Consider the following 13,497-nt stretch of genomic DNA (forward strand, 5'->3'; position numbering starts at 1 on the left):
CTCTCCACACTGACCACAAAAATAATGCATGTTGGGTTTCTATTTCATTTTAATATGCTCTGTGTTGCCTTCATGCTGCTGCATTTCTTGTGGGGTTCAAGATGCTGTTTTAATGGATCTGAAACCTGGCACCAACAATGCGTATCCTTACGCATTCCATCTGAAGTCATTTAAATATTACAGTTTTGATAAATGTGAGAACTCTAGATCAGAACTGCAGGATCACAGTGCTTATTAATTGTCATTTTCTTTTTGGTTTTAAAAAACATTGTTTATTGTTCATGTTAAAGCATGTAAAATCAATCTCACAGTCAAGTAAAATCATTTGCGGCATTTATCTTCGGTGTAACGATTTCTGCAGTGTGAAACTTTCTTATCTTAAGAAAAATAAGAGAATAAAACCAACAGAGAGAGAGAGAGAGAGAGAGAGAGAGAGAGATGTGCATAAATAAACAAACAAACAACAATCCAGTGTCAGTGGGGACAATTAAATAGGCATTTAAATATTATAGTGTTCATTAATAGCTACACAGGACATTATTGGTTTTGTTGATTATTTAAAGCAAGACACTACAGGCAAAAACATAATTTTTTCATGCACTGGTCAATTTGGGGTTTTATAATTTTATATATATATATATATATATATATATATTTTTCATAACTTGTCGTATCATAGTAGTGTAAGGGAAAACTCCAAAGCATACTTTTAGGTGTTTATTTTAATGTACTTTATCTATTTGCATCTGATAAAGGCTGTTTTCTCACGATGAGCTTTTTTCAGTCAGAAATCGCCACATCAGTAGCACTTACATACATCAAATGTCACAGTTCCCCCCCTCCCCCATCTATTCTGAAGGTTTTTGCTGAGGGTTTGTTCATATATCATTTTCCTGATTTTAACATTTTAGTCCTAAAAGCATTTTTTTCCCTAGCAATTGACAGTATTTTCTGATTTATGAAGTGTCAAAAGGAGAAATCCAAAATCCCCTCAGTAAAACCGCTTAACTGTAATATTTCAACATAATGAAATTAGTGCATATTTAATTAGAAAATGTACATAATTTGCATATTTAAATATAAAATTTCATAAAACTTGTAATAAAAAAAATGAATGCAGTTTTTAATGTAATCAATCAGCTTTTTTTACCTATTCACCTGGGGTGTCTTGCCTTAAAGACAACATTAATAAAAATGTACTTGTTTACTTTCTTAGGGTAGGTTTACATGACAACAATGTACTAAAACATTTTCAAAACGATCCCGCTCACACAGATTAATGAAAACAACTAAAAGCGCTGTATTATGTATGCCAGGCCAGTAGTTGGCGATGTCACTTTGTAAAGAAACACTATGTGTTTTTGTAATTTACACGGAGACGATAACGGTATATTTTCAAAAACTTGCACTTTGAAACCTGTTTTTTAAAAGTTTGCATTTTCAGGCCCCCAAAATGCTGTTGTTGTGTAAATGAAGGACCTTACGTTTTTAGTTGAAAATGGTGTCGTGTAAACGACCCCTTAGCACACATTCATGGTCTCATTACGAATTATTTATCGCTTCACGCTGTTCCAAAAATGGTACTCATAATCAAAATTAATAAAAAAAATATTGCTGTTCAGCTGATATCACAAACAAATATCTCCAACCACCTGTCATATAGAGACCATGTTTCACAATCAAATCAATTCCAATTGGATAAAATTAAGTTTCACCGTTTTGATCTCTCATTGAATATCCTGTTTCACTTACAAATACCATATTATGGAACTAAAATGACTTTTACATTGACTTTAGCACACGTTTTTGTGCAAGCAGATTCTCAACACCCCAGAGCTCTTGGATCCACCACCCTTTTTCTTTTGCACTGTATAAAACTAAGAACTCCCAGTGATACTCAGTTAGCTGCTGATGAGAATTTCTGAAATTTGAATGTGTACAGATTGCTGGAATGCTTTTCATACCTCAAAAAACAAAAAAACAATGAATATGCAAAAGAATAGGTTTAAGCATCAGTTCTCCATGAATCGCCTTCCTCCCAGAGCTCCCTGTCCCAGCCAAAACACATAAAGCTCCATCCACATGGCAACAGGAATTAGCCACTGATCCGTTTGAGGCAGTCTGAGATCTTTTGAAGGCTCTGGTAAGAGTCACGTCTTCTGCGATCGGGGAAATGGTGTGGTTGCCGTGATATTTCTCGGTAAGGGTGGAGGACTCCAGTCCGGCTGGTAGAAATGGATGTTGAATGTCCGAGCCCAGTTAGCAAAGACCCGCTTCTCTGTGATGAAGCGATGGTGGCTGCCTCGACGGCCTCGCTCGTGGGAGATGTACATGGCACATTCGTCCGGACCCGTGGGTTCGTAGTAGTGATATGGGACAGAGGGGTGCTGAGACTCCCTGTACACAATGAGAGCAGAGATTAAAATGGGGACCGTGTTAAACTTACCATTGCATTCCCAGATTCTCAAATTAATCCTGAGCTAGATATTCATTTTCAAGGCAATTAACCTGATTTGGTTCAGAGAATAGCTTGCTTTAAGGGGAATAAATTGATTTTGTGTAATACATTTAGGTTGGGGGGAAGGTCATGTTTCAGCAGGGAATCACAATGAATCATTTAATTTTCGCTCTCGGTTATTTTCCCCGTAGCTCTAGTACACAGCAGAGACTGCCGTGGCAATATTACACACTATGCAGGGAGAAAATCGATAACATTAAAAAATAACATGAAATGTAACATGAAACTAAATATTAAGCTTATCATATCAGATAGAATTGTAATATCAGTTCATGGTTATTTCTAGGTCAGTAATAAAATAAACAAATTTGTGGCATTAATCTTATGAATTCATTTGAATACATGGTCAGATATTCTTTATACATTCAAAAGGTTGTGGCCAGTAAGACTTCATGGTAGTTTCCTAGGCAAAAACTGCAAAATACACACAGCCTTGATGAGCATAAGACAAATCTTGAACGGTAGAATATGTTAAATCAGAAAAACGCAAAAGAAAAACATTTTCACTAGTGGTCTCAGACTTGTGGACCTCACTGGTATACCGAAACCCAAAAACAATGCATTTAAATCTGACTTACCTACAGAAATCTGGAGGCACCATGCCATAAACATTGATTCTGTCACAAAGCTCTAAGGCAATAGTCATTGTAAACCAGCCTGTACTTAACCACGAGTTAGAGATTCTCCTGAAAAGAGAAACAGAGAGAGAGAGACTGTCTGCTGAGTACAATACAATGAATACCAAACTGCGAGGCGTGCTTTAGTTAACATTCCAGAAGACATTTCCGTTAGAAATTCTTCACACGCAACCCCAAGATTCTGTTTCGTTTAGAGTAGCGTCCAGATGTCAGGATCATTTCTACAACTGAATGTTATCATCAACTGTTCATCAGTTCTGCCAACCTGCCATCTGACATGAAAGCCCTGGTGAATCTTTGACAAGTAACACATTAATAAAGGAAAACAAACAGAATTAGTGAACAACAGCCCAGACGTGACTGATTAGAAGCCACTGATTAATGTTAAATTACCTCCGACAACAGAGCATCCACTGTCTGGCATATGCAATGTAAATAATCTCTTGTGCATGCACTAGAATATAGTGGAATTGATCAACATCTAAACTCTGCACAGTTATGGGCTCTTCACACAGAACGTGACTTTGCATTCCACTGCAATGCTTTCCTTTTAATTTAAATTTTTTTCGCATGATAAGAGCACAAGCACTCAAGATAAAAAAATACATTTTTTAAAAGCACATCTCTGAACTTTTTTAACTTTTAACTTTGCATTTTAAGGTCGCATTTGAAGGCTACATACGTCATCGAGGCGGACTCATTTAAGAAAAGTAACCATCAGATTCCAAAATAAGAAAGAAATTACAGCATTTTACACCTCACGAGGAACATCCTTGATGACGTATACAGCCTTTAAATGCGACCTCCGGAGGATTCAGCCTCCGAAACACACCGTGGGGGAACGCTGCACTAGATGGATAGCTTTGACCTTTACGCTGTGTCAAGTTAAACAAGCACTTCAGAATCTCGCCATAAATTGTAGGTCATCCTGGTACTTTTTGCCTACTGTTTTATGAATGCTGTGAATTTGTACATACTACTCTTTTCACATATTCTTTTTGGCTGGAGTATGCAGGGAAGTGTGTATTTGGATGCAGCCAAGCACTAATTTTTTTATAAATGAATCAGTGTTTTTGAATAAATAGGTTGAATGAAAAATTCAATGACTCACTCATAAAGACAGCCACTTATCGCAACCTACTAGCGACTCAAATCCTCAACACTATACAGACTTAAAGTGCCCCTATTATGCTTTTTTAATGTTTCTAATTTGGATGTCTCCTACAATAGGTTTACATGCATCTAAGTTCAAAAACACTTTAATTTTCTCATAATATACACTGCAGCATCACCTCTTTTCCCACAGTGTCTGAAATGCTTCAATAAATGATTTAGTCTCTCCTTTCCGTAAGCCTGCTCTGCTCTGGTTGGTCAGATGGCCCAGTCTGTTGTGATTGGTCTACTCTGTTCTGATTAGTTAGATGGCCCAGTCTGCTGTGATTGGTCTACTTTGCTCTGATTGGTCAGACGGCCCAGTCTGTTGTGATTGGTCTACTCTGTTCTGATTGGTCCGATGGCCCAGTCTATTGTAATTGGTCTACTCTGCTCCGATTGGTCAGATGGCCCAATCTGTTGTGATTGGTCTACCTCTTACTGCTTACCATATATGAAGTTCAGCTCCGGAGGCTTCCTCAGCACTTGCTATACAGTGATACTAAGGGGCTGTTTACACGACACCGTTTTCAATTAAAAACGGAAAACTTTTTATGCGTTTTGGTGGCCAGAAAATGCAAACTTTTGAAAACTGGTTTCAAGTTTTTGAAAACAGTCTCTGTGTAACATGCGTATTACATGTTCAGTCTATAGTGTTTCATCGCCATCTAATGGCCTGCCAGCAGAATACAGCGTTTTTAGTCGGTTTTACGGATTCGTATAAATGGGGATCATTTTGACAATGGTGTTATCTGTATGCAGAAAATGCATAGGAAAAACTTCTGCGTATTGAGCATATCGTTGTCGTGTAAACATACCCTAAGAGTAACAATAGTTTTACCATCCTTTGGAAGTGCATGCAAAGTGGATTCGCTTTAGAAAATAGTGTCTTCTCATCATGTCGACAACATAAACAATAACTTTTCCACGCCTCAGTTACAACTACAGTCTTTGAGGGTGGGTCAAAGTAGATGTTGTTCGAAGGCAGCAAATGATAACCATAGGCTGGCATTATGCAAATTTGTTACAAAACAATGTAGGTTCGTGCAGGAACTAAAATTGTAATTACTGACAATTTTTTCTTTTGTCAGACAATAACTCCATTTATCATTATCATTTGCAGACATTTTACATTCACAAACAGATAAATAACACACTACATGAAAGGTAATATCTGAAAAAGAATAATAGAGGCACTTTAACAGTCTGCCTGGAACACACAAACAGAGACAACTGAAACACTGTTATATCAGCACTCTTGAAACGCCACTCAGCTAATCAAATTCCAATACCAGAAATAACAGTTTTGGCCATAATAAATATCAAATAAGTTCTGAGTGGCAGTTATTGTGACACTTCAAGCAGCAATTTTAACTTTTAGTGTGGATATACAAATTGTTGAAAACTTGTTGTGCAGTCACTCCTTTTTGAGTTTGAAAGTTTAGTAATATGTACTGGTCATTTTGCTAGAAGACATGAAAGGATGGTGCGTTCAACTTTATGATTGTATTTCTGTAGGCTAAGCCAGTATATGAAAATAAATGAGCACCTGTTTTCTTTTACAAATGTAGGCTAGAGGTTACCTCATGCCTGTGACAGCATTTGAATGAAATTTGAATAATTTGTCATTATTAATAGGCTATATGTTAAAAGAATATTTAAACTACAAAAAAGGGAAAAAAAAGGATCTCATATCAAAGTCTTTTAAATCTGATATAGGTTATCTTCATCGTCATGCACACTAGAAGCCACATGTTACAATCATGTTCCCACGAGTTGATGGCTGCATCCAAAATCACATACTTCCCTACTATACAGTAGGCAAAAAACAGTATGTGACAAAAGAAGTATGTCCGAATTCACATTACTCATAGAAGAGTAGACAAATAGTACCTAGATGACCTACATCTTCTGGCAAGATTCTGAAGTGTGCATTCAAAGGACACTTTACTATCCCATGAGGCCACAAGAGAGATATTGTGAATGGATGTGACGCGACGCAACGCAACTGATGCTGGTAGGTCACGTGATAAGGGCAGCATGGCAAATGTAGTATGTCCAGATTTCATTCATACTACACACACTCATATAGGAACTACACACACTCAAAACAGAACATACTTTTTTAGTGGTCGTGAAGTAATTACTTATTCAAAATAAGTACCTACCACAAGAGAGTATACTATTTCTGATGCAGCCAATATGTCATGGCCACGACAAAACAAAGTAAACTGAGCATGTCCTCTCCCAGTCACCATAATTATGGAGGTGGAAGAACTAATAAAAATGAAAATCATTATCTGTAATGGATATGTAGATTTTCTGCAATTCCAGCTGTACTTGAAGTGCAAATAGAGGATGTTTGACTCATTATTAAAAAATATGTATGAATGTCAGTTGAAGGTTGATTCATTTATCTTATTGCCTTGGGAAAATATCCAAGAATAAAGATTCCCCCAAAGACATGAACGTATTGTGTCATTTGAGGGTTAAATGAAATCAATAAATGAATACAGTACTATTTTTGTGCTATTTTCTTTCAATGATTCTTCAGAAGAAACAAATGATTTCTGGAATGCACAGGTCAATACACCACTGAGTCTTTGATTAGAGGATGATGATGCCTGACAATGTTTAGTACATGAAGATCACTTACAGAAATGTGTGTGGTACAGTATTACATGAGACAGAGAGGATGACCACAACCTCTGCATTTCAATTATCCAAAGAATTCAATTGTGAGTTTGTATTTTAGCCAGTAAAGTCACACCAAAAAAGACTTACCAAACATAATATTCAACATTCAATATCTGGCAAATACTATCCAGATATGGAAACATATTGCTTAGATTTACGCTCATAATCCCTGTGAACACATTCTGGCAGACCGTATTCTTCAGAGCAGGGTTGTTTAGAAGCCAGTGTAACCAGATGCAGGAGAAAACAACAGAAGAGGAGACAAACAAACTGCTAAGTCGTGGAAAAACAAAATGCCAGAATATTGGGCTGTGTTTGTGCCTCAGGACTGTCAGTCACTGCCAGGCCAGAGAGCAAATGCACTGAGTCCCGACTGCCAAGTGTTCTTGCAACGACTATTTCCATGACCTACAATGCACGAATTATAGCACCATTACCCTGAATAATGTTAAACGTAGTCTTGGGGTCTAGCAGTAAGAACAGCTTCAGAAGGGCTTAACAGATTGAGGCTCTCAGGGCCCTATGATTCTTTAATAAAGCAATAAGCCATGAGACACCATGCATTACAGTGATTTTACCGCGGGAAATGGGTGTCCACAACATGACTACTGTAGCTTATTGCTTTTGTAAAAAGGCAGCTATATGATGAAAGACATCACTTTTCAATAATAATAATAAAAAAAATCATATGTTTAACAAATTCCTTTTATAATAAATAATTTTGAGGAGGAAAGGACAATATATTTATTATATTGCATATAAATACATACAGTACTGTGCAAAAGTCTTAGGCACGTCAGTATTTTCACCCCCCAAAAAGTTTTTAAGCCAGTTATTTATATCTTTTGCTGTAGTGTGTCAGTAGGAAATATCAGTTCGCAATTCAAAACATTCATTTTGGCATTAATTTTAATAATCCAGTGAGATTTTTGAATACACAAGGAGTTTGACAACAGCTGGCGATCCACACTGAGATCTGATCTCACCATCATTGAGTCTGTCTGTGATTACATGAAGAAACAGATGAAACTGAGACAAACTAAATCCAGAAGAACTGTGGCTGTGTCTCCAAAACGCTTGAAGAAACCTTCCTGCAAAGCTACCTGAAAAATGACACCCAAGTGTACCTGGACAAAATGCAAAGGGTGGTCATTACAATTATTACAATTAATGGCAAAATGAATGTTTGGAAATGTAAACTGATATTTCCCTGATATTTATGTCCGATAACAGATCTGCAAGGTTGGAACCGAATGACGGTTCTGGCATGTGAAAATGGAACCCTGTAGTAAAATACTCTGACAGGGTTTCCTGCACTACTTATTGAGTGGTGTTGCAACTTGATTACTGAATATAAAAAGCAAAAAAGATGCACAACCAGTGTAGTCCATTTAGGGTGTATTCACACTAGGCGCTCTGAACCGTGCCCGAGCGCGTTTGACCCTCAAAGCTCGGTTCGTTTGACAAGTGTGAGCACTCCGTTCCGGTTCGGTTGGGCTTGAGCACGGTTCGCATGCAGTATGAGCGCTAACTGTGCCTGATCACGGAACAGTTACTACTTTTATGTGCGCTACTGACATCATTACGAGGGCAAACATCTTTATTACTACTCTGATAGTACACTTACCAATTCATGTAATCAATTTGAGTGTATTTGGGTTTATAACGGGTCTGCTTCTCACCTTACTGAGGAATTGTAGTTTGCAAGTAAACCTGCAAATTCCTCCATTAATGTCAGCTGCTGTAATAATCCTCTGATACGTGCAAGTGAAAATCACTGCACGGCATAAATGATAAATGTATTAGGCAGAATCTTAGCAAAAGTGCATTTCTTCCTGTTTTCTTCCATTCAAAAAGTTGCATCGTATATGACGTATGCGTGCTTCGGCCCGGAACATTAAGTGCAGTGTGAGTGCAGGCCAGCGGGGGAGTGGGGAGGGGGGACAATCGCGCTCTGGCTCGGTTCAAAGCAACCGTGCCTAGTGTGAGTACACCCTTAGAGAAATAATGATGAGCTGCTGCTTTTTAGTGAATCAAAAACATTGCAAACAGTGCAACCATTATAGTTCGATTGTGAACAAATTACTCTAAACAGCCTGTTTTCTCAGAAGTATTTTATAAAAACAAAATAATGAATAAAATATGTTATTAAATGTTTGTTATATTTAGTATTGTTGTATAATATATGTGTAGGGCCAATGATTGAATTGCATTTGATGCTTTTAAAAAGTCTTTGTAGACACACCTTTGGCAAGAACTCTTTTAGATTAATTATCAATATGATTTTCTGTGGAAAGTCCCAGATACAAATTCTGTTGTGGTAAAGGCACATCTCACTGAATATTAATAATGTTACATGACTATCGTTTTTGAATCTTAATCCCTGGCTATTGTTTGTGATTAATGCATTTTTTGTTTCTTTGTTTCTGTTTCTTAAAGTAACTTTTGATAGACAAGCTCTTTGAAATTCTGTATGCAAACAAACATGGGAAAACACTGATCAAACCAATAAAACGACAGCAGTCATCCTTCACCTGCCTAAGTCTACCATCTAACAGTGGCAGATTTTTGTTGAGTGTTGTTGGAGTGATTCTCACAGCAATCTTTTGTCTTCTCTACTTTTAATTTGCCACTTTTGAGAATAGCACCAAAGAAACATACAAGATGAAAGAAAGACACACTTTAGCATCTGCAATATGACTGCTGTGGTAATAAGGGATAGAAGCTACAAAACACTCCTGTATCATTCTAAGCCAGTTGTGGTAATATTTGCATTTCTTACTAATAAGCCTCCAAAGAGTTTTAAAGAGAACTGCACTCTGTAAAAATAAGAGTTTTTTTTTTTTTTTTTTTTTAAACCAACATGAAAAGAAATTCACTAATGAGAGCATCAGGATGACATTTCACATATCGGGCTTGACATTAACACCTGCCAACCCGACAAATACGGGTGGATTTCAGCAGTGTAAAGCAGTCACTCCTACTGGCCACTTTGGTAGGTTACATTTTATTTATAATTTTTCAATTGTAGTCCTTTCAAAAGGCATCTGAAATAATAAACTATGTCAAATGTAGTCAGAAATATAGATTTTTCGATACATATCAATACAGAAATATCTGAACTGCTTCCAATACTCATTTTCCGCAGAACAGATACTTGATACCAGCTGCGCTTTCTCACTCTCTCATCTCTCCGATAGCGAGTTGACACACAAGCCCACCTTACTTACTCAATTGCTCCAGATGAATATTGTTGGTGTTACAGGGCTTGAATTTCACGTATTGCGCACAATTTTTGTCATTCCCACAGATTTTTATATACATAAAGCCGACTCTCAGTACTATATTGAGTTCTTTTTTGCTGCTTATTGTGCTCAAACAATCAAATACACAAAATAATGTCAAAATGCCTTGGTGAGTACTCACGTAAACACAGTCAGTTGTGTTTTAAGTGAACGTAAACAGTTGAGAAAGAAAATGTGTAACAGTGTAATGAATCCGTGCATCAGGTCTTAAAGTGATAGCAACCTAATATATCTGCTGCCAAATTATGAGATAATATTAAAAATATCTATATGGCAGTTTTGTCATGGTATTGATGTCAAAATTGTGGCCAGTAAAAAATTCTGAGTGGCTATAACTTTGGAAAACCACTAGCCACAGTGACTGGTGAGCAAAACAAGTTAATGTCAAACCCTGCATATCACCATAACTACACTGCTCAAAAAAATTAAAGGAACACTTTTTAATCAGAGAATAGGATCTAGTCAGTTAAACTCCTGGGATATTGATCTGGTCAGTTAAGTAGCAGAGGGGGTTGTTAATCAGTTTCAGCTTCTTTGGTGTTAATGAAATTAACAACATGTGCACTAGATGGGCAACAATGAGAAGACCCCCAAAATGGGAATGGTTTTATAGGTGGAGGCCACTGACATTTTTTCCTTACTCATCTTTTCTGACTGTTTTTCACTAGTTTTGCATTTAGCTAGGGTCAGTGTCACTACTGGTAGCATGAGGCGATACCTGGACCCTACAGAGGTTGCACAGGCAGTCCAACTCGTCCAGGATGGCACATCAATACATGCCATTGCCAGAAGGTTTGCTGTGTCTCCCAGCACAGTCTCAAGAGCATGGAGGAGATTCCAGGAGACAGGCAGTTACTCTAGGAGAGCTGGACAGGGCTGTAGAAGGTCCTTAACCCATCAGCAGGACTGGTATCTGCTCCTGTGTACAAGGAGGAACAGGAAGAGCACTGCCAGAGCCCTACAAAATGACCTCCAGGCCAGTGGTGTAAATGTCTCTGACCAAATCAGAAACAGACTTCATGAGGGTGGCCTGAGGGCCCAACATCCTCTAGCGGGCCCTGTGCTCACTGCCCGGCACCATGGAGTTTGACTGGCATTTGCCATTGAACAACAGAATTGGCAGAACTGCCACTGGCACCTGTGCTTTTCACAGATGAGAGCAGGTTCACCCTGAGCATGTGACAGACATGAAAGGGTCTGGACAGGCCGTGGAGAACATTATGCTGCCTGCAACAGCATTCAGCATGACCGGTTTGGGTCAGTGATGTTCTGGGGAAGGATATACATGGAGAGACGCACAGACCTCTACAGGCTAAACAATGGCACCCTGACTGTCATTAGGTATTGGGATGAAATCCTTGGACCCATTGTCAGACCCTACGCTGGTGCAGTGGGTCCTGGGTTCCTCCTGGTGCACGACAAATGTCCGGCCTCATGTGGCGAGTGTATGCAGGCAGTTCCTGGAGGATGAAGGAATTGATACCATTGAATGGCCCCACGCTCGCCTGAACTAAATCCAATAGAACACCTCTGGGACATTATGTTTCAGTCCATCTGATGCTGCCAGGTTGCACCTCAGACTGTTCAGGAGCTCAGTAATGACGTTGTCAGGCATGCATACAAGCACGTGGGGGCCATACAAACTGCTGAGTACCATTTTGAGTTGAAAATGGACTAGACTGCTGCATAATTTTTTCACTTTGATTTTCAGGGTGTCTTTGAATTCAGTCCTCTGTAGGTTGATAATTTTCATTTCCATCAAACGATGTGGCATCCTTTCGTTCTTAACACATTATCCAGTCCATATCAGTATAGATATCCTACATATTTTTCCCCATTGAGATCTGATGTGTTTTCAAAGTGTTCCTTTAATTTTTTTTTAGCAGTGTATATTAGTGTTCATTTAAAGGATCAGAATAAAACCAGGGCCTATATCCTGCAAATTTACAGTATACACACTTAAAAATAAAAGTTCCAGAATGGAACAGTGCCAACATTTTCACAGTGATGCCATAGAACCATTTTGGGATCCCAAAGAACTTTTCAGTAAACAGTTCTTTAAATAACCATTTTTTCTTAGTCTAAACAACAATAATACAATAATCTGAAGATAATCTGAAGAACCCTTTTCCACTTTTTGTGTATTTGGAAAGATTCCATGGATGTTAAAGGTTCTTAGTGTATAAAGGACCTTTATTTTTAAAATGGTACAAAAATACAGTTGTGAAAAATTCATGTTTTGTGGGCAATGATGACTATATCCAGCTCCACACACACACGCACACACACACACACAGGCGACGAGCGCCCACGGTAAAACACAACATATTGTCCATTCATTTTAAAAAATAATACTAAAAAAAATAAATTAAAAAAAACGATTGCAGCTTTCAGAAACGACTTTCTTCTCGTTTGATAGCTCATTTGAGGCCATCCACCGTGTGCTCTCAAATTTTGTCCTGTACACTCGTCAATCTCTACTTGCTCTTTCTCTAGAATTGTCTTCTCTCCTGGATTTAATGTTGCCAGAAGCTTTCAACCACCAGACTTTCATGATTGACTGATGAAATAACACAGCGTAGGCCTACCTTTAAATTGTAAAGAAATAACGGATTCCTTTTCATGAGCTAGTATTTCAAGCTGATATTGGTCATTAGCAAGTTCTCTAGTAATTTTATTATTTATTAGTTATTTTTAGTTAAGTGCTTATTGTAAATAGGTATTTATTGAATTTTATTTAGTGAACCGCTACTGATGATCCGGTATAGGCTTTTCACGAGACAGGAGCGCGATCGCGACAACACTCATGGATAGAATGAGTTTTTGTTTGGTTGGTAGGCTAATGTATTTGCAGACCGTGTGTTTCTCTTTGCGTTAAAAGATATCTTTTATGTAATACATTCATCAAGCACACCACCGGCAGAAACATAATCGGCGCCTACACACACACACACACACACACTAAGCTCCTTTTTGCTTTGATTAAGTGGAGATCTTGGCTTAATGTTCAAATCTAGAATCAAACACAAACTGATTTCCCATGTGATCCTGGAGTTGAAAGGGAAAAAGATGTTGGTCTTCTCAGAGAGCAGTAAATGTGGAATAAGAATGGCCTCTGCAGACTCTATTCTAGGACACTTATCATCTTTCCCCATATAACACCTTTTTTAAATAAAAAATAGGTCAC

At 37.9% G+C, this 13,497-nt stretch overlaps 1 protein-coding gene across 2 annotated transcripts in view; it reads right to left on the reverse strand.

Annotated features, from left to right (window-relative positions):
• Positions 1 to 654: 654 nt before the first annotated feature.
• Positions 655 to 13,497, reverse strand: part of st6galnac5a (ST6 (alpha-N-acetyl-neuraminyl-2,3-beta-galactosyl-1,3)-N-acetylgalactosaminide alpha-2,6-sialyltransferase 5a) — a 44,852-nt gene continuing 32,009 nt past the window's right edge. The window contains exons 4-5 of one of the 2 annotated variants that reach the window (XM_048164046.1): positions 3,097 to 3,204; positions 655 to 2,397 (exon numbers count right to left, since the gene is read on the reverse strand). In XM_048164046.1, coding sequence (XP_048020003.1) covers positions 2,151 to 2,397; positions 3,097 to 3,204 — 355 coding nt within the window. In that variant the 3' untranslated portion in view covers positions 655 to 2,150. The remainder of the gene's footprint in view (positions 2,398 to 3,096; positions 3,205 to 13,497) is intronic. The other variant, XM_048164047.1, reaches the window with a different exon arrangement.

The sequence above is a fragment of the Megalobrama amblycephala genome, linkage group LG17, assembly GCF_018812025.1.
Source record: "Megalobrama amblycephala isolate DHTTF-2021 linkage group LG17, ASM1881202v1, whole genome shotgun sequence".
NCBI classification, from domain to species: Eukaryota; Metazoa; Chordata; class Actinopteri; order Cypriniformes; family Xenocyprididae; genus Megalobrama; species Megalobrama amblycephala.